This window comes from Procambarus clarkii, chromosome 12 (genome assembly GCF_040958095.1).
Source record: "Procambarus clarkii isolate CNS0578487 chromosome 12, FALCON_Pclarkii_2.0, whole genome shotgun sequence".
Classification (NCBI taxonomy): domain Eukaryota; kingdom Metazoa; phylum Arthropoda; class Malacostraca; order Decapoda; family Cambaridae; genus Procambarus; species Procambarus clarkii.
The window spans coordinates 34,109,012-34,131,798 of NC_091161.1; the positions used below are offsets into that span (position 1 = coordinate 34,109,012).

A 22,787-nucleotide genomic window follows, 5' to 3' on the forward strand; every position below is an offset into this window, starting at 1 on the left:
GACGACATTTGTTTTGTTTCAAGTATCCAAACTAGACTGCAATCTCTACTTGAATCACTCGCTGCTAAAATCAGTGAATTCGGCCTTTACCGTAATCCATCGCTCTTTTTTACAGAAAACAACCAGTGTGTCTCTAGCTTTCAAAGTTAACCAAATCATACAAACATGTGGGCAGCACAAATACCTTGGAGTATCAGTGACATTGTTAACGACCTACATCGTAGGTTAAAATCCAAATCACTTAAAACACTAGTAGGAATATTGGAATGCATGTTATATATGCCAGACTATTCAACATGTTTGTTAGATCCCTACTTGATTATCATGCCTTGCATTTAGCTTCCCCGCCTCTGTTTTGAACAAACTAGAAGTAATAAAGAATGAAGCAATGAGGGTAATTCTTGGTGCCCCAAGAGGCACAAGAATCATCACCATGAGGAAAGAACTGAAGCTTCCAACCATACTAGAGAGAATCATCCAAGTCAACACTACCTTTTCCCTTCAGGTAATGGGAGACCCTACGTCTCCAGCATTGTTCAGAGAAGTTACGTGCCGTTAACACACTATTAAGTGGTGCAACATTCCACCTCACTCCTTGAATGATAAATGGCCGAGTAAAAATGTCGGCCATCTCATGAAACTGAACATTAGTTGTAAATGCAATATTCCTGTCACTGATCTCTCCATCTGTACACCACAATTTAAGTACTATATACAACCGCTACTAAGATGGTCAATTAGAATCCCGCTCTTTCCAAAGCCGTCACACTTTAAATAATTGCCTCATCAAAATTTTTGAAGATCCCTCGAGAACTGTCCACATCGATATTGCAATCCAAGCATCTACAGGACGGAAATAGCATGCAGGTTTTACGGACAATACTTGCACACAAACTATCATTGTTAGGTTAAACAACTGGCTGCACTACAACTAGCTACCAGTGCATTATCACAGTATGAGGAACTTTGTGCTTCAAAGTCTGCTCTTAAAAAGATTTCATGCACGACCGACAGCAAGAGCTTTATAATTGGACTTTTTATACAACCTGCTCACTGCACAGTATAAAGGTTTTAGAACCTCTTGCATGGATACCATCTCACAAATATAACCCACTATAATGACAAACATTGCATCCAAATGTGTGTGTAAGAATGATGAAGGCGAATTAAACCAAGGTACCCCAATCTATGTTGTTGAAACTACTGTTCCTATTACTCAGGTCTAATAGAGAAATTACCAACTCCGAACGGCCTGACAACACCGGTAGAATAACCTGCGATTTGTTTAGATCCGAAACCTATGTATAAGGGCAGCACAAAACGTCCACCAGACTGATACTACGGAAAATCTCAGTCAGGCCCAACCAACTGAACAAGACTAACATACTGAGAAGCTGCACGTTAACCACATAATATATATATATCAGTGCAACACCTATCAGTAGACTAAAAATCATCGACACACAGGCTTTACCAGAAAATAACAATTATGAATTACGTTCCACTTCCGACAAATTATTTCTTTGACACTACAAAATGAAAGATTCCTCCAATACCACACTGACTACTTTGACTGTAATGCTGGTGTGCCACAAGGCTGTGTTCTCGCGCCAACAATAATCCACACACTACAGAGGGAAGGAAGGGGAGGAGTGGTGGCCCTGCTGCTAAGAACTGGAGTTTCAAGCTGATGGATTTCCAGGGTTGCAAGGAATTCAGAGACTACATAACAGACACCATGACGACAAGAGGACCAAAAACAGCAGCCGTGATATATAACCCTCCATTAAATAACACAGACCCGGCAAGATTATGACAAACGTAGCAGTACCTATTATAACTGAAATGGCAGACAGTCGCCTGTTAGAAATCTATCGGGTAATAATCACGAAGACTTCAACCATGGACAGATACAAGAACCGTATAGGGGTGCAACGCAAGCTAAACTATTGGACACGGCAACAAACTTTTTAAGCCAACATGTAAGAGGATCCACGTGACTAAAGGTAATGATGAACCCGCTTGACTTTACTCCATGGGAATGAGTGATCACTGTATTGACGCTTGAATATATGGTGGTAGTAGGGTTAACTTACTCATGGAAGGAACCAGAAGGCCAAAGCTTGACATACCGAAAGTAAAATTACAAGGAAATAATTTATAATATAAATACCAGAGATTGTAAATCTAAAAAAAAAGGCTGCACGGACTTGATTGACTACATCACCCAGAAGAGTAAGGAGACAGCATAATTTTGTCCTGGTATGAGAATGAAATTTCACGACTTAAGTTGTACGAGTATGACCAGATGTATATCAGCGTGGAATCTCCAGAAGTGCATATCCATCCTTGCACTCTCAAAATTGTATCCTCTGGTCTGGGGCCAAAGTCTGCCTTGCTGGGTATCCAACCTGTCCACTTAAAAATAACGTCGCTTCTGGACGTTTGCCCGTATGACCGAAAGTGGACGTAATTTGAAAATGAAACAATGAAAATAAGATTTTTTTTCAACAACAGTAAGTTAAGGGTCTTCTGATAGGTTAGGTGGGCAGGAAATTCTGTTTCAAAACGTTATGAAAAACGTTAATTTAAAGTTAACTCTTCTAACCTTACCGAGTAGGCCGGACGACTCAAACAGAAAACTGGACAGTACGTCACATTTGTGAGTCGATTTAATTTCAAATTACATTATATTTGGCCATAGTGCGCATACAAGCCAAAATTGACATTTTTAGGAGGACGGGTTGGGGTATCAAGGGCAATTCTCTGGCTGGGATGGCCAAGGATATTGCCAGAGTCGTTGCAATGTCTTTATCACCAGGGTTGATTATACAAGGCTGTGGAACTCGGTGAATTCAGTCAGAGATACAACTTAGAGGGTTAGTTTCGTGCTCCCAGGCCAGAAGGGTTCACTCACACGTTAAAGCCATTCTCGTAACCTTTCTTGGTACTTTTCCTTGAATTGAAACAGACAAAGATTACTTATGTATGGAATTATCATTGGTTTAGACAATTGTCTGCTTGTCTCTACGTTTACATGATCATTAGACAAAGGGGGAAACTAAACCAAATGATGTACTTTTTCTGACGGGGGCCACCCAGCCAATACCGTGCAGCAAGCTCCGAATTGACAGAACCCATCAACGGCATCAACCGAGTGAAAACCTGAAGCCAGGGAGTCTTCTAACCTTTTCTGTATGTGATAATGATAAAACTTGTACTCCAAGCAGACTTGGATAAATTATGGATTTTGACAAAGAATTTTAAGGATTACCCAGTTCACACTCTTAACTCTTCCATAAGGCACCAGGATACAGCAGAAAATTGATACATGTCGAAAGAAAGAATAAAAGCTCAATTTAATAGTGATATAGCAAACAGGCCGGAGACAACGACATGCCCAGACCAAGAGGCTAAGAGGAGGAGACGCTGGTCACCGAGGCCAGTTCCACAACAAAGCAGTTACAGCTACAACAGAGACCATGGAATGACCTGCGGGTATTTGATAACAGTGGCTACCTCCTCCCCCCCCCCCGGAGCACGCCGTGGTTCTTCCCCCCAAAATAGAAACCAGTTCATCTGATTGAACACAATGTCAAAACAAAGGGAACGATCGCCAAGTGCAACATTTGCCTCAGAGGAGCATTAGATTTTGAATGCCGACACTACGGACGAAAGAATTAGAGGAGAGCTACAGAAGAGACGACGACTACGGGTACAACAGAGAAAATATATTGAAACAACAACAAGGAGGTAAAGTTCCGTACAAAAGATTTAGTTACTTCGAATATTTTCTCCAGTCAGTGTTACGACCTGGTTGGTCTGTGATAATAAACAAGCCATTTGGGGCATTCCTTAATCTACAGCCAGAGACTGAAGTACACAACCCACTTTTTGTCGGCCCTAAACCCAAGCACACCAGGGAGGCGGCCAAAGCACTGGCACAATTGTTTGTATTAAATTAAGGATAAAATTACAGGAAAACTAAGGAAGGTGGTGTCTGCTGGACCACAAGTAAGGCACTAAGAAGAGCACCTCGTATATGTAACCGAGGTCACCCTCTTCATGTTGGACAACAAATCGTACTGCCAGATTAAAGGGACAATGATCGGAGCACGTGTTAGTGTTGCTGTGGTATAAATATGTATGCATGCAGCATTTGACGGCCTCCACACACTATAGTGAACATCAGCCACACTACTCAACTCTTCTTCAGGTCAGGCTCCATCAGCAGGAAAGGAAGCTTGCACCTAGCACTGCCGGGTGGGTAAAAATCGAGCAGCAACGAGAACGCTTCCCTCCCGAGTAATAGCGTAGTGCCCGCGAACGGCATCATGCTGTTCAGAGTTAAGGTGAAGTTCCAAGGAACTGACACGAAGTACACCAGGACCGAGACCATGGACCTACTGACGTCGACCTCAGGGGTAGCACCCATCGACATCGTCATGGACGAAAATGGACCCCAAATACTCTTCAGCAGTGCAATAGCACTAGAAGCTCTGTTTATCACGGCAACGATCACGGCTCTAGAGGATAAGGGCTTAACACTCCTACCTCCCCATCAGTTTCAGGCAGTGAGGACAATACTCATTCACAGAGCGAGTGATATCATCGCTGAACAGCCTATCACTGAAATCGTAAAGAGCATCAACGCTCTGAATCGATCCCTCACAGCCATCTCGGCCCTCCTCATCCGGGCAGGGTGAGAACGGGAAGCCCACCCTCAAGGTCACTCAAGACTCCGGCAGAGGCTACTCTTGCGGCCGACAACGGCCTCATGTTTTGGTGTGGCCTGCACACCCCACCAGATCGCTAGGCAGCGTTATTTCCGCCTACGCCAGTGTTTCAGATGTTACCAGTACACCCACTACTCTCAGAAGTGCCCCAACCCGCTACAGAAATGCAGTATCTGTGCTGGCGATCATCAGTACATGACCTGCAACGCATCTACTCAACGCTGTATACTCTGCAACGGCGATCACACTGCCGTCTCTCACGACTGCCCTACCAGACAGGCGGAAATCAAGAAGATGACTGAAGCCAGACCACGAAATTCTACTACAAGATCGAAAGCATTCAACATACAAGAAGACTTCCCTGCACTCCTGGCAAGTGGTGCCGCGAACGGCGCGCAGCCAAACTACTGGACCAGCAACTCCCGCGCCAGCCACTCACAGCCCCAGACGAAACCTCATAACCAAGCCAGCCAGCCATCCTCACTCACACCGCCACCAGCCACCCCTGACAGCACTGTTGCAACTCTGATTCACTTCGCAACAGAAATGTCAGGTGGTGATCAAGAAACGGTACAAAATACTCTACGACATGTACAAGCACAACAACCGACCTTTGTGATACCAGAGGCCATGTTTACCGGTTGCTCCTCTCAACCAGAGTCCGACCCCACGCCAGACACACCTGTCAACCCGGACCCTATTACTCTAGTAACACCTGCGACTACATCTGCAACAATACTGCCACCAACTGCTCCTGCAGACGTCAACATGTTTGATGACGACTCTACTGACTATGTCGACATTTTAGACGACTGTGGTGATGTCGACTCTGCAATAATCTCGTTAGTCCCAGGCCAACCAGCTTATGATACTCCAGCAATAAGAAAACTATCAGCAACGTAACACCGAGCATGGATCTCCTGCATGTTGACGGCTCACCAGCCGTATATTCAACTATGTATGAGGAATACTTACGGCGTGCGCCAGGAAACGAGTGCGTGCTTAGACACGACCTAATTTTCACGGAATATGACGAAAGCACACTGTCAGCCGACCTCTCCCCCGGAGACTACACCCAGTACAAAGCCAAACAACAAGCCAAGAAAAGGAAAAAAAAAGACTTAGCATGAGGATGCAGGCCTAAGACTCACTGAGGGCAGTTGCCCTCACCCCCCCTCTTTAGGGGGATGGGGACCTAATTTTGCTCGTTTTGAGGCGGTGGAATCCCTGCAAGCTTCAGAGCAGACCGACGTGGAAGACAGAAGACGGAAGACTCCAGCTCAAAAAGAAGAAAGAAGACGCCACACCAAGAGGAAAGAAGACCTCACATCGCCACCCCTCCCTCGGGACCCTGCCCACTAGCCTAAGCCAGCCAGGTGTTCAGGAAGCCTCATTTTACGCCGCGCAGCTGGGTTTAGCCCTGGCTCTGTCTCCAACTCCGATGTTTCCTCTCACCCAAGCTATTCTTCACCTATACCCACTTTAAAGCTCACCCCAATGGGTACCTTGTCCTATATTTAGTTCGTTCGTAGGTCATGCTCGTAGGAGCAGCGGCCGTCTCACGAGACGTTAATCAATTTTAACACCGTTATAAAAGTATGTTTATTCCCATACATAATTTATTATACAATAAAATTCATTGTATATTAGGCGTCCATTATGTGATTAGGTTCTTTTGGTGATTATTTGTGTTAGTAGTACAGTAGTGAAACATTTACAGACTTGCTATTCGAGAAGCAGATGTCAGTGAAGCACTGTTCGAGAATACATACATACATTGCCAAGGCCCCCCCCCCCCATCAGTAAAATAACAATGATAATAATCCAGCCGCCGAACCTCTTGTTTATCAATGAAAAATAGGCTTACACACAACTCGTCCTCTTGTCTGCATTCATATATTTAAACATGCTGTTCATTCAAAATTGGAATTCTCAAATATAAATTAATATTGTTAAATGTAAGGATGCGGTGCATATTCGGACATTGGTTAAGTTAGGCGTTTAGTTTCTCTTGGTGATTATTTGTATCTGTAGTACATGGGTGAAGCATTCACAACATTGTGGTTCAAACAAAAGTCGTCAGCGAAGCACTGTTCAAGAAATGTTTGAACGTCATCAGTGGTGACTTGTGTAAACCGTTTTTCTATTCATAAACGGGGGTCTGACGAGTGCATGGAATGGACCTTAGCCTTTGTTTATGAGGAGTTGTTACACAGCTCAACTGATCACGTTCGAACATTTCTCGAACAGTGCTTTGCTGATGACCCCTGTTCGAATCCCAAAGCTATAACTATCACCCAACGTAGTTCTAATACATATAATGGCCAACAGAACCTTAACACCTAACCTTTGACTAACTTCACATTGAAATTATAATATGAACTTTTGAGAAACCAGTTTTAATGCACAATACGTTAATACCAATGAATGCATCCGGCCTAGAACTTGCTTCCTTCGGAGCATTCTTTGTTAGCTTGTTAAAGAATGAATATCCTCCAGTGACATTAGTAACGGCTCCTTTCCCAGACCATATGCCACTTGACGAGTCTGGTGTCCCTGCTCTTAAAACCTTTATCTGCTCTCATAGGCGCTCCGGCCGTTATATAATATTTACTTCCCCCAATAAGGGGAGATACTGCACTAAAAACAAATCAGGAACATCACGTTACCCCATCCCGAAAACACAAACGTTCACGTCTAGCACTTAACAGGGCCTGCCGCATGACCACAATTATTTTGTCGATATTTGTCGATTTGCAGAAATGCTGCAGCGCTCGTGGACTACCAATAACTTGTCCAAGATGCGGATGATGGCCACGTAGCTGCAAGTGCTCAGCCTCCAGAAACTGACCGACGGTATGTTCAGCTTGCACGGTTTAGCCCCGGAACTTTCCCTTCATGCTAAACGTTTCTTCTTGCCAGAGTACGAATACGAAAAATACAGGAGAAGATACCCATTGGGGCGAGCCTTGAAGTGGGGACAGCTGAAGAGAAGTCGGTGAGAGGAAATGCTGAAGTTGAAGAGAAAGTGCCAGGGCTTGACCCAGCTGCGTGTCAGTATGTCGATGCTGCAAACAACCCAACAACTGGCTAGGTTGGGAGACGGGTCTGGAAGGCGGCAGTGGCAGTGCTTCTACATTCAAGGTGGAGACAATCTGTCTTCAGGTGGTGTCTTCTTCAGTTTGGTGTTTCTTCTATTTTTTCTTGCTTCGAGTAATCATTTGATGTTTTTCTTTGTACTCTGCGTAGTCTGGTGGGAAAAGGTCCTTTGACAATGTGGTTTCGTCGCATTCAAGTAAGATTACATCGTTCGATAGAATGTACTTTTGGTTTGGATTATTCAGCAAGCATTCTGCATACCTCGTGTTGAGTATTTTGCTGGTGATAAGCGTCTATATTCGGGAGATCTGGGTGTCAGGTTTTTGTCACGTTCATCATAGAGTGTAGAGAGACTTGGAGACTCCGCTGGTATTGAGGGTGGTGAATGTGCTTCAATGTCCTCTGGTGCTGGGGGTGGTGATTGTGCTTCAATGTCAACAGTCATTTGAATCATCAGAAGACATGGTGAGGCCTGCAGGAGAAGTTGGTGGTAGTATCGTTGCACATGATGTAGTCGCAGGTATGACTGGAGCAATAGGGTCCGGGTTGACAGGTGTCTCTGGTGTGGGGTCGGACTCTGGTGGAGAGGAGCCATCGGTAAACATGGCCTCTGGTATCACAAAGTCTCCGTGGTGTAGTGGTAAGACACTCGCCTGGCGTTCCGCGAGCGCTATGTCATGGGTTCGTATCCTGGCCGGGGAGGATTTACTGGGCGCAATTCCTTAACTGTAGCCTCTGTTTAACGCAACAGTAAAATGTGTACTTGGATGAAAAAACGATTCTTCGCGGCAGGGGATCGTATTCCAGGGACCTGCCCGAAACGCTACGCGTACTAGTGGCTGTACAAGAATGTAACAACTCTTGTATATATCTTAAAAAAAAAAAAAAAAAAAAAAAAAAAAAGGTCGGAAGGTTGTTGAGCTTGTACAAGTCGTTCAGTATTTTGTACCGTTTCTAGAGATCTCCACCTGACATTTCTGATGCGAAGTGAATCACAGCTGTCGGGGGAAGCTGGTGGCGGTGTGAGTGAGGATGGCTGACCGGCTTGGTTGCGAGATTTCGTCTGGGGCTGTGAGTGGCTGGCGGGGTGGGGGGGGGGTTGCTGGTCCAGTAGTTTTGTTGCGCGCCGCTCGTGGCGCCACTTGTCGGAGTGCAGGAAAAGCTTCTTGTATGTTGAAAGCTTTCGGTCTGGGCCGTCGAGTTTCCTTGCCTGGCGTCAACCATCTTCTGAATTTCGCCTTTCCTGGTGGGGCAGTTGTGGGAGACGGCCGTGTGATCGCCGTTGCAGAGTATACAATGTTGAGTAGTGGCGTTGCAGGTCCTGTATTGGTGGTCGCCAGCACAGATGCTGCATTTCTGCAGCGGGTTGGGGCACTTCTGAGAGTAGTGGGTGTACTGGTAACACCAAAAACACTGACGTAGGCGGAAATAACGCTGCCTAGCGATCTGGTGGGGTGTGCAGGCCACACCAAAGCATCTGAGGCCGTTGCCTGCCGCGAGAGTAGCCTCTGCCTGAGTCTTGAGGGTGACCTTGAGGGTGGGCTTCCCGTTCTCACCCTGCTGGATGAGGTGGGCCGAGATGGCTGTGAGGGATTGATTCTGAGCGTTGATGCTCTTTGCGATCTCAGCAATGGGTTGCTCAGCAATTAAGTCGCTCACTCTTTAAATGAAGATTGTCCTCACTGCTTCGACAGACGCAGTGAGGACGACAGACTAACAAAAGTATGGATAGAGATAGGGAAGGGAGGGGAAGAGGATTGAAATGTATCCAAAATTGTTAGCGCAACATTAACCGTATGATACACCACAATTAAATGTTCATATTATGGGCCTGGTTTTTTGTTTACCACTCTGAAGTGGTTAACACATGGAGCACTTTAGACTATACCTATTAGAAGATCAACGCTTCGAGGAATAGTGTGTACCTATTAAAATTATTGGACTTGTTCCCTTCACTTATTGTACTTGGGTGCGAATATGTATCTACTACATAATGACCAACTGCAATTCGTGAGAAGTTTTTGCAAATAACTTTATTCTCTCCATACCTGCAGTGCCGTTGTACGAGACAAATTTCTTGTATATGGTTAACCATAGCTGCAGTGCCGTTGTACTGATGCACCCTCGTACATATCTGAAATTACACATTAAATATATAAAAATACTAAATTGATAATCTTCATATAAAGCTTTAAAAATATCCCGCAAGACAATCGATCAGCTCAGACTTTGGTTGATCCATAAAGCTGACTTACCACAGAATGGCAAAACCCAACCTCAGACATGACTCGTCCACAGCCTGTTCTCATCACAACGGCCCAGTGGTCGTTAACCCAGCAGCCAAACATGAACGTGACGAACGCTTCACATTTAATGAGTCCTCGGTCTATACTCGTTCGTGCACTGACCCACAACAGTTCACACATTTTAACACTATTTAAACTAGTTTTTGTTATGTTACCTATTTATTAGACGAGGGAGACAGGTTGGAATACACTTACGTACTGTAATTTCCTTCAACAACTATCATAGAACTATACACTATTTAAACATACTTTAATTGTTATATTCGACAAAATATAGTACTTGGTTACACAGGACGTTAATGTTAATTAAGGCGTCTCTGGGGTTGGCGGCAGCGTGGACGACTGACTCAGTATGGCTAGTTTCATTCACATAGGATGGCTCTTATGCGACTCTTGTTAGGTTAAAAGTCTTTGGTCCATATTTCAAGGATTGAAATCTGATAGTTCACAATAAACACCTTATAACTGCCAGAATTTAACTAATAATTTTGTAAACTATTTTCAGCTGCTTATGGTCGAACGTTAAATTTCACAATGTTGACACTCTAGCCGCTGTTGTGGAACAGTTAATCACATAGGAATTGTTTTAGAATTTAATTTTGTTGTAATTAGCTTCATCAAAAGTTTTAGGCTAGGTAAAAGTCTCTACTAATAGACAAAGGTATATTACACTATTATATCAAATGAGTAAACCAGAGTCAACTTATTTATTTTAAATAAAGCTTTAACATGTTGTAATTATGCTTAGACAATCAGCAAATATAAACTATTGTACCAACAGAATATAATGTGATAAAATAACTAATCATCTAGAGTAACTTGCCTGTAAGCCTGACGCAGGTAACCTCATGCACAGGACTGTCCAGGTGACTTAATTTAGTACAACCAATGAGGCGGGCGCTGAGCAGCACCTCTCCCCACGCCGGCCAGCGCCACACTGCCCACCGCGCCTCTAGACTAGCTTGGCCTGATGGGTCAACAATCTGTGACGTCATTCACCTCACCTGACATGAGGCCGCCTCATATTCAAATAATTCACAAGTAAAATCACTTCAACAATATTAATAGAGTTTATTTCTATTAATGTGAAGTATGAGCAAGTGTGAGTATGTATTAAAAGCACATACTTCACTACTGGACATTAAACCCACTACCACACCCACCTAGTAGCTTGGAAGCGCCATAACGCCTTCTGTTGAGCTCATCCCCCCACAAGCACAACTAGGTGAATACAAGAGGCTTTACCGACAGTGACCATTACTTGTAGCTCCCTCATGCTCACCTGTAGCTCCCTCATGCTCACCTGTAGCTCCCTCATGCTCACCTGTAGCTCCCTCGGACACACCTGCAATAGAAAGACCCTTTTAAGTATGTTTCGAGCAAATTAACTAGTACATAAGACATTAAAATATCTGTTCACATCTATACAAGTACAAATATGTAAAGGATATTTGTAGATATTCTGGAAATAGAAAAGGAATAGAATGCAATCACAATTATTCCCCCAAAAAATGTCGTAATATACTAAGGAAAGGAAAATGTAGCTTTGAATCAACTTGTAGATTTCTCCATCCTGACATGTACGAATCATCACTCGAGGAAAAAAAACAATGCTACGCCCTCAGCTGTCCACACTTTCATGCTGAAGGCACAGAACGCTAAACAGTGGCAAGCAATAAAATGGCTTTGGAGAAAACAATTTATTTTATACCCACACGAAAGAGGTTTTAAAAGGTAGAACAGTGTGTATGGAACTGGTTGACCCACTTGCATACCAGAATCACGCATGCAATTACACCCCACAACAGAGCTACAGTTACAACAGGCAACAACCCTGCAACAATCAGTACTGGTCAAAATAAAACCGACATTCCCACACACAATGGACCTCCCGGAAAATTCTTCGTCAAATTACCCCCAAATAGAGTAACATCGTTCATCTTTACCAACATACAAGATCTGAAAACAAATGCAAAAAGTAAGTACCGTTCCTAAATTGCCTTCCCCCCCCCCCTCTCACCGAGTCAAATGCAGTATTTGGACCTTTCACAGAAACCCATGCAGGGGAACTTTGACAGTGAGATCTGGATACCAGAATATAATCTATATAGATATGATAGGGTAAATAGGCCACATGGTGGAGTAGGTTTGTATACAAGAGAGGACATTGTATGTGCTGAGCTGCTTAACGTTGCAAATGAAGTGGTAGTTAACTCTAATGGTAGTAAAAAAAAAAAAATTGGTTATAATTCTAATATACAAACCTCCAGACGCAACGGCGGAGGAATTCAAAAATCAGATAAAAGCGAGAATAGTCTCGACAAAATGGTAAACCCAATAAATGACATCTTCCAAGGTGACTTCAACCTACCCAGTCTAAGTTGGAAACTTGCGATCAAGAATACTATACCACGAAATCTATCTGAACAGAATCAACTATAGAGTAGAGAACTACTTAGATTCTGTGACAAATTTTCACTCATCCAGCAGTTAAGAGTCAACTAGTTACGACAAAATTTTAGATTTGAACATCACAAACAAAGGAGATAATCAAGGACATTACAATCTCATATACCACATACTTAGATCACAAGCTCATTGAAGTGCAAACATCAATACCTGTAATAGGCCTAAAACAATGATCATGTATGACGGGTTATTCAATAAATTCAGTTTTAATAAAAGGATAGATTGGGAAAAGATATATACAGCGAACATAAAAAAAAAATCCATTGAATGTTTAAAGTAATAATAATCCTACACAAGACAGAAAAACTGACTTCCAAAGAATATAAAGTGTCAAACTTGGTCCTTTGTTGAAAGCCAGACAGAGGACCAACGTAGAAAGAAAAATATGTTTTGATTTTAAAAAAATATATAAACAAAAACAAAAATAACTGCTAACGAGACACGACTATCTCAATAAAAAAATAAAATAAACGGAGTTCTAAAAAATCTAGCAAAGATCAAAGCAATCATATCAAATTGAAGAAATGCAATTAGAACACAAAAATGGAATTCAAGAGAAGGAAAACAATATTCCTTCACATATGCGAAAAAAAATGCAAAAACCACTGTCAGTATTGGACCAATTCTTACAAGTGAAAGGTCGAACAGACGGTGTGACGGTAACGCGTTGGTGTTCAGCTGTTTCAAGAGCTAGGGGTATGGCCTCGTCACATATAGAAACAAAAAGAGAAAATCTGGAACTTCGTCTGTGGTAAGGTAATGGGAAGACACACAAAACACAAGTAAATTTAACAATGAGATTTTAATTACATTAGAAAAGCAAAACATGAATAAAATGGACATAAAAATTGGAACAAAATCAATCAATCAAAATAATAAGAATAATCAAATGGCAAAATGAAAAGTTATGTTAAGACAAGTGAGTAATAACAAGTGAACAATATACAATCAGAAATAGGTGCAGGAATATTGGCTTTAAGCTGCCACCTCTCTTAGTACACGTAAGCCAGAGCTTAGTCTACCAACGAGACGTGTTAACTTGTTGAAAGCACTGGATATTCTGAGGTCTCTAGGTCGTGGTGGCCCCAGACATCAGGTAGTGTGGCGGGTGGAGGGCAGGTGCAACTGGACACGCAGCCAATCAGCGATGAGCAGGCGACGGACAGGTAGTTTGGTGGTCGAGGTGGAGCAGGTGTTCCTGGTGCTGAATACGTTTGCGCTCTGGCAAACCTTGGTGTTGTACTTGTTGGATATTTCTTCCATATTAGTTGTATAGGGATGTATAGCGACGAACTTAGGAGGGAAGAGCAGGCTCACTCTCTCTTGAAGGAGATTATCGTCACAACTCTCCCCCGAAGCCTGCGGTTCTGGAAGAAGTAGGTCGTTATGTGGTGGAGTAATAGATGGAGTCGCTTCTTCATAAACTCTGGAGAGTGCATCGGCTATAATGTTGTCGGAACCTTGGTATAGCGTGTCTCCAGGTGAAATTTCTGCAGTTATCAAGCCCATAGTAGAAGACGTTGAGAAGAGAAGTGGGCGTGCTGCAGGAGGTGTAGGGTGGTGTGGTCCGTGTTGATGGTAGACCGAGCACTTTTCAGGTGTGCAGTAAAGTGCTGGAGCTTCAGGATGATGAAGAGTAGCTCCTTGCCAATTGTTCCGTAGTTCCTTGTAGCAGTAGTCGCTGACAGGTGTATTCTCCTCGCCTCGTTGCTGCATCACGACACCACCAACGTCGGTACCACTGGCGTCGACATGGAGGATGAAGGGCTTATCTGACGAGGTGAGAGTGGAATTAGAATATGGCAAAGGAGCACTATTAGGGTCCTGAAAATGGTTGGGATTATCAATATGAATTTTTGAATGAGAAAGCGTGGACTCCTTGTCGGTGCTTTCGGGAGGAGAAGCTGGGAAGGTCTCACTGTGGATGTATGGTTCTGTAAAAGTAGAATAATTTGTCATGACAGTGGGAGGAGTACCATTATACAGCTTCAGGAGGTTGACGTGGCACAGCTGGGTCTTCCGCCGCCTATCTGGAGTCTCGAGAACGTAGTTGTGGTTGTTTCGGCACTCCTTGACGAGGTAGGGTCCTGTAAACCTGTTTTGTAAAGAACCTGGGATAGGAAAGTATGCTAGTACGAAGTTTCCCGGCTTAAATTTTCTTACTTTGCTGGTCTGGTCGTAATGAGTCTTCATCCTCTCCTGGGCTTTCAATAGATTATCATGAGCAAAACGGTGGACTCTCTCTAGAATGTGTTGAAGGTTTTGAAGAAACTGGGGCACATTCTGATGCTCACTGAAGGTGGCATCTCGGAGAGAGTCTTTGAAAGCCTTAAGGGGAGTACGGCACTTACGGCCGTAGAGCATCTCATAAGGAGATACTCCTAGGGACTCATTGGGAAGACTTCTGTAAATGCACATTATCATGTCAATTTGCTTATCCCAATCCTTAGAGGTTTCACTACAAAACTTTTTCAAGAGTGCTTTGATAGTCTGATGACTACGCTCAAGAGAACCCTGTGAAGCAGGATGATAGGGGCTGGACAATAGCTGTTTGATGTTGAACTCCTCCAGTGTCCTTTTGAAGAGATCACTGGTGAAGTTGGTACCACAGTCGCTCTGAATCTCCCTGGGAAATCCGTATTGAGTGAAGATCTTCAATAGATGCTTTACAACCGTAGCAGCCGTGATGTTCTTCACTGGAACTGCTATGGGAAATCTGGTGGTAGGACACAGGATGGTTAAGATATAGGCGTTACCTGAACTGGTCCGAGGTAAAGGACCAACACAGTCTATTATAAGTCTGTGGAAAGGTTCCGCAGGCACCTGTATGGGAATCAGTGGCGCTCTGGGAATGGAGATGTTCGGTTTGCCTGCCATCTGACATGTATGACACTTTTATGTACTGTTTGACGCTATTTACCATACCTGGCCAGTAGTAGTCTTGACGAATTCCATGGTAAGTTTTGTTGAATCCGTAGTGGGAGTGCGCTCCGTGGGCCAGGTGTAGAATAGTGGGCCGCAGGCTGGTAGGAATCACAAGTTGTTCGATGTTGGCCCAATCGTCGTCGTCCTCCAGTTTACTGGGTCTATATCTGCGGTAGAGCAAGTCGTTCTCTAGGAAGAACCCAGGAATACTGTCGGGTTGAGTCTCAGCCTGGAAAAACAATGGTGTTAAAGTAAGATCTTCCCTCTGCAACTTACGGCACTCCAACTTAGTCAGATTCGGGGGTAGCTTCTGAGGGTCTTGAGGGACAGCGGTAGGAGTAGAGTCAGCTGGCTGTGGTCGTGCGGCTTGTGCACGGGTGGTCACTAGAACCGGAGGAGAAACTTCATCACTCTCTTGAACCTCTGCTGGAACATACTCGAGTATAGGATTAATTGGCACGGAGGTACACACCTGGGGTTTGTCCATGACGATCAGGTTGGTCGGTTGCAGGTCTTCTGCCAAGTCGTTGCCTAGGAGAAGTTGCACTCCAGGCATGGGAAAAGGCTTTTCCCTGACGGCGACTTGGACTTCTCCGCTCACGTAGGGACAATCCAGGTGGACTCTGGCGAGAGGGTAAGGAGTGGTAGCAGTGAGGTCAGTGATGAAGACAGTTTCTCCGGTGTATGCGATGTTGGGCACAGCCGACTTCAAGATGATCGATTGTAGAGCCGCTGTGTCCCTTGAGATCTTCAATTTGAAACGTCCCTCCAGATTTGAACCGTTGGCAGAGACAGTTCCAGTATACAGGTGGTTACTGAAAAGAGAAAGATCATTAACATTAACACCAACATTCATCACAGGCTTACCGGACTTAGGAGGAGTTGGTTTGGGTTTCTGTGTGTGAGTGGTTCCTTTGTATTGAGACTTACCACACTTGTCTATGGTATGTCCATAGAGTCTACAATACTTGCAGTTCAATTGCGAGCCAGCTTGATCGGTGCTCACTTTCTCGTAACTGTACCACGATTTTTTACTGGAGGATGGTTCGGGTGTCAGCTGGTGGATGAGGCTGTAAGTGTCAGCCGACTTAGCACACTTCAGGTAGTCGGTTTCTTCTTTATCTGCTAAGTATAGACGGACAGGAGGCGGCACACGCCTCAAGAATTCTTCAACTAGCATCAGGTTGACGAGTTCTGTAAAAGTAGAGACATGTGCTGCTTCCAGCCATTTCATAAAATATCTCCGTTTTGTGTTAGCAAACTCGAGGAAGGTAGTGGTACTTGCCTTCAGGTGGTCACGGAATTTCCTTTGATAACTTTCTGTGGAGAGGAGGTAGGCGTCCAACACTGCTTGTTTCAGAGTCTGGTAGTCATTCTCAGACGCCAAAGTACTGAGTGTGACTGCAGCTCTACCTGTAAGATGGACTCTGAGAAGTGTGGCCCATTGGTCGACAGGCCAACTGAGTTGATTAGCAAGGGTTTCAAAGGTGGTGAAAAACACAACTTCTGCTTCTACAAAGGATGGCATTAACTTACTTGCATGTGATATATTAAAACTGACGGGAAGATTGGCAGTAGCTTGCTGGCGTTGAGCGAGGTGTGAAGTTTCCAACGCGAATTCTTGTTGACGACACTCTAGAGCCAGAGTCGCTTGTTGCTGGTCATGTTCGCGTTGAATCTCCAACTCGCGTCGTTTGGTTTCAAGCTGTACTCGTTCCCGCTCCTGGAGCATTGCAACCTCACGTTCCTGGAGGGCGATGTCACGTTCGTGTTCTTCTTTCTTCAAGACAGCTTCACGTTCTTTGAGGGCGATTTCTTCCTTTCTTAAGGCAGCCTCACGTTCTTTTTCTTCCCTCCTCAAGGCAGTTTCACGTTCCTTGAGGGCGATTTCTCGTTTGTGTTCTTCCCTTCGTATGGCAGCCGCTTCTCTTTGCTGCTCGAGGGCTTCCCTTTGCTGCTCACGTTCAATCTTGGCTAGCTCTAGTTTGAGTTTCATCGTCGCCAAATCAGTTTTATCTGGAATATATTAAGTTTCATGAGTTTCAGAGTCTATCTTACCTTGCTCTAAGAAATGATCCAGTAACAGGTTGTGTATTTCACTCTTGTTGGCTTGGTAGGGAACTGTTAGTTGATACTCATGTTCAAGAGTTTATAATTCAGCTCTCTTGGCATGACTTAAAGTCCCAATTGTACCTGCTGGATCTGCACGGAAAGCTTGGAGACGAAACATGTTGAAATTAGCAAATAAATGTACAACGAATATACCGTTATATAGTGAATGTCAGAAACAGGACAACGTGGCAACTGGTACCTATCCTGTGGGATCTTTAACAATTAAAGTTAAGTACAAGATGTTAAATGATTAATTTAAATCAAAGGCGCAGGAAATCTTGTACCCGGTACTCATGTAAGAGGATAAGGGCAAGAAAATCCTACAAAACAAATGAAACCGAGTTTCGAAAACTAATGAAACAGTTAATTGCCTCAAAAGTAAAATTGGTAGTCCAAGGATGTAGGCATACCTTGCCGAGTCTCTATAGGACATAAGCAAGTTTTCCTACTAAAATTAATATGATACTTACAGAATTAGCGAACTTTTGTGCTCTGAAAAAGTAAGCTAATTCCCTACCGTTGTATGTATCATCATCTCTGACTGACGTGTAGGGGTGCGAGGTGTCAACTGGTGACGAGAACTGCTGCTGAGGTCCCAATTCAGCAACTAAAGTTCGAGCTAGAGGAACAATGGCCCTCTTTGTCCTCCTACAGTCAGATTGCAGAAGATTGGGTGCACTTGACCCGGGCAGACCACAGTACCAGGGTACCAATATGATTATCTGTCAAAATATGAGAAATATCCAAGGGACAAAAGATGGTAAACACGAGTAATAACACGGAGGGAGAGATGACCAATTAAGAGTATGACTGCGGCCTACAGTCACCACGTAATCCAAAGTTGTCTCACCTTCACCATATGTTACTCTCGTAACACACAATACACACCGCACCATATAAAATGAAATTGAATATGAAAAATAGTAAAAGCTACGCTACCAAAGTTAAACACGCTTACCATTAATTACTACTTGGCACCAGTACCCGAGTGAAGCTCCTAGGACAGGCCCCCCACTTAATATGTGACGGTAACGCGTTGGTGTTCGGCTGTTTCAAAAGCTAGGGGTATGGCCTCGTCACATATAGAAACAAAAAGAGAAAATGTGGAACTTCGTCTGTGGTAAGGTAATGGGAAGACACACAAAACACAAGTAAATTTAACAATGAGATTTTAATTACGTTAGAAAAGCAAAACATGAATAAAATGGACATAGAAATTGGAACATAAAATCAATCAAAATAGCAAGAATAATCAAATGGCAAAATGAAAAGTTACGTTAAGACAAGTGAGTAATAACAAGTGAACAATATACAATCAGAAATAGGTGCAGGAATATTGGCTTTAAGCTGCCACCTCTCTTAGTACACGTAAGCCAGAGCTTAGTCTACCAACGAGACGTGTTAACTTGTTGAAAGCACTGGATATTCTGAGGTCTCTAGGTCGTGGTGGCCCCAGACATCAGGTAGTGTGGCGGGTGGAGGGCAGGTGCAACTAGACACGCAGCCAATCAGCGATGAGCAGGCGACGGACAGGTAGTTTGGTGGTTCGAGGTGGAGCAGGTGTTCCTGGTGCTGAATACGTTTGCGCTCTGGCAAACCTTGGTGTTGTACTTGTTGGATATTTCTTCCATATTAGTTGTATAGGGATGTATAGCGACGAACTTAGGAGGGAAGAGCAGGCTCAATCTCTCTTGAAGGAGATTATCGTCACAACGGTGACAAAGAAATTACTGAAATTTTAACAAAAACAGGAGGGGGCATGTTTAGCACCCCAATAAATATTCAAGAAGCTGTCTGGATCATCCATGAGAGCGGACGATCCAGAAAGCTTCTTTATGCGTGATATCCAAACTCCTGAAAACATAACAGATATAAATACGGATTCTGAAGATTTTGAAGGAGAAATTAACAACATGCCCATGCACTCAATATTTATAAAGAAATGCTAAGTGCCAGTAGCATAGTGTAGAGCAGGGGTCTCCAAACTATGGCCCGCGGGCCACATCCGGCCTGCCACATAATTTCATCCGGCCCTCCAAACAAATCCCTGTGTGGTGGCTTTGAAAAAATAATTATCGTACGAATGGCATCGCAGAATTATTCAAAGCTGGGGCTGCTGACTGGTGGCGCTCAACCCGAGTCAGTTTTCCTCTCTCTCGATAGTGTGACGCACAGATACTAATACTGGTAGGTATGTGTTGTGCATTACAACCAATCAGTTGTGTATAACTGTAAATTGTGGGGATGGAGGGCGAGTGGGGCTTCGCTGCTTCCGTTTCAGGGAGCACAAACACTGTACAATATTCTTTTCTCTGTACTTTGACAATGCCTTTATCTTAGTTATACAAAATAGCAATTTCATTTTTTATTCCTCCGGCCCGCATAAATATGGGAAATATATAATGTGGCCCTTACATTGAAAAGTTTGGAGACCCCTGGTGTAGAGAAAGAGCTTGCACACAGGGGAGATACAAGATTCGCTTAAGGGGGCGTCTGGTTATTATAATGAAAGTTGTTCAATGTCAACCAATATTATTTTTCTAGTTGTATATGAAAAGTGCTTAAATTGTCCCAAGTTTCAGTACTGCAGCGTAAATAGAAAGGGAGTTTTTTTTTTTTTTTTTTTTTTTTGAGCGTTTTTTACACATTTTCAAGACCACACTTCAGAACACACGTTTCAGATAAAATTATTCTGTGACACTTTTCTGACACATTAGCATATAATAAAGGATTTGGGGATTTAGAATTTCCAAAACATCTTTAGTTTTCCTAATACAAATGTTCAAAGTTCCTCAAAATTTTTTTGCAAATATGGCATGTTTATTGCTATTATAAAATCAATAAATGAACTTAGAGAAAAATGAAAGCCCCCCAATGTAGAGACATGCCCTCTACATATACTGTGTAAGTTTCATGTAAATTGAATAAGAAAAGAATGAGTTTTGTAAACGTTTGTGTCAATTGAAAAAAAAACAGAAATGAATAAAGTCTAAGGTTCTAAAATCTGTGGCTGGGGTTGACATCAACCAATTTTCTCCAAAATTGGCATCCTTACAGATAGGCTTACGTACAGTCAGGTGTGTAAGTTTGATGCAAATCGCCCCAAAAAAAAAATGAAAAAAAAAATATTTAAAAAAAAAAAAAGAAAAAAAAATCCTTTTTTTTTTTTTCCTTAAATTTTTTTTCCAATTAAACTAATAATAATATTTGTTTAATATATGCTATTGTGATAGCAAAGAGTTGTACTTATGATTTCAGTTGACACTTTTGATTGATAATCGATTTTGACCATTTTTGCATAATTTTCACAACTACTTCAATATTTTTTTTCTCCCTTCCTATTTATGCTACAATGCTGAAACTTGGACCAGATGAAACACTTTTCATATAGAACTTGTCAAAAAAGTTTGATTGAAATCGAATGAGTTTTCATTTTTGCATTTTTGGACCCAGATGCCAACCAGACGCCCCCTTAAATCAATAGATTTCATAAATTTTGCTCCTCTTTACAAGGGAGGAAGCAAAGCAATGGTTGAGAATTATAGACCAGTCGCACTTAGGTCCCACATAAAATTCTTTAAGAGCGTGATCAGGAGGCAGGTCTCTAGTTTTATGGAGACCTGTGACCACCTCAACCCCGGTCAATATGGATTTAGATTGGGATGATCATGCCTCTTGCAGCTACTTTACCACTATGACAATCTCTGAGGCATTAGAAGAAAAACAGAATGCAGATTTGGTATACTCAGGCTTCACAAAGGCATCTGATACATGTGACCATATAGTGTGACAGCACACAAAATAAGGTCAATGGAAATATCATATAAAGTAGGACGGTGGTATTAAAATTTATGTGGAACAGAACACACAGAGCAACAGTTAACCATATAAAATAGAGTTCAAGCACAGTTAAAAGTTCTACCGCAGGGCACAGTCCTTGCACCACTTTTTCCTTATTCTCATATCAAATATAGACATATAGAAGTCACAGAGTCGTATCGACTTCTGCAGATGACAAAAAACAGCATGAAAATTAATTCTGTTGAAGACATTGATAAACTTCAAACACATAATAATTAGGTTTTTGACTGGGCGGAAAAAAATAGCATGTTATCAGAGATAAATTTCAGGTACTCTGGTATGGTAAAAATGAGGACATTAAACAAAATAGTGCACAAAACACAATCAAATCTGCCCGTAGTGGAAAAGCATAATGTATAGGATCTGGGAATAATAATGACTGACGACCAAACGTTAAGGAGCATAGCAAAGCAGTTTTAGCATCAGACAGAAAAATGAGAGGATGGATCATGAGAAACGTCAAATCCGGGGATCATCACAATGGCTGTACTATTCACATCACTCCTCCTGTCCGTCTTTAGTACTGTTCAATACTAGCTTCACCTTTCAGAGCAAGAGAGATTGCTGAAATAGTGAATACAGAAAATATATACGGCATGGAAAACGATAAAGCACCTAATTTATTGGGATCATCTCAAAGAGCTCTAAATGATCTCCCTAGAAAGGAGATGAGTGAGGTATCAAATAATATACAAATGGAGGGCATGGTCCCAAATCTACACAGTAAAATAACAACATACTGGAGTTAGCGATATGAACGGAAAATTCAGTTCAGAACCATTGAAGAGTAGGCCCAAAGGCACAATCAGAGAACACTGTATAAACATCAGAGGTTCACAGTTGTTCAAACATATTCCCAGCGAACATAAGAAATATTGCTGTAACAAATGTGGACATCTTCAAGAGAAAACTTGACAGTTTTCTTCAAGAAGTGAAGGACCAATCGGGCTGTGGTGGATATGTGGGCCGCTCCAAGCAACAGCCTGCTGGATCCAAGCCGTCATGAGTCAAGCCTGGTCCTCCGGCCGGGCTTGGGGAGTGGAAGAACTTCCAGAACGCCATCCAAGTAAAACACTAAATTTGTAATAAAAACAAAAGCTCTGATTATGTAAATACGCTCTTGTCAAATGTAGTCGTGTGTGATTGTCTGGCTAGTAATTATTCTTGGAATAATGGCACACAATGGCCCTGTGTGCACTGCCTGGAGATTAGGGCAGATATTGACAGGCTAATGAAGCAGGTGAAACCATAATTGAGGGCAAGGTGTCTCGGAGGGATC

The 22,787-nt window shown here is 42.9% G+C and overlaps 1 protein-coding gene across 1 annotated transcript in view; it reads right to left on the reverse strand.

Moving 5' to 3' along the window:
- The window catches only part of LOC123749276 (baculoviral IAP repeat-containing protein 8-like), a 640,763-nt gene that overhangs the window by 33,056 nt on the left and 584,920 nt on the right, over nucleotides 1-22,787 (reverse strand). The window contains exons 4-5 of the mRNA XM_069323361.1: nucleotides 11,466-11,486; nucleotides 9,884-9,969 (exon numbers count right to left, since the gene is read on the reverse strand). Of these exons, the coding sequence (XP_069179462.1) occupies nucleotides 9,884-9,969; nucleotides 11,466-11,486 (107 nt within the window). The remainder of the gene's footprint in view (nucleotides 1-9,883; nucleotides 9,970-11,465; nucleotides 11,487-22,787) is intronic.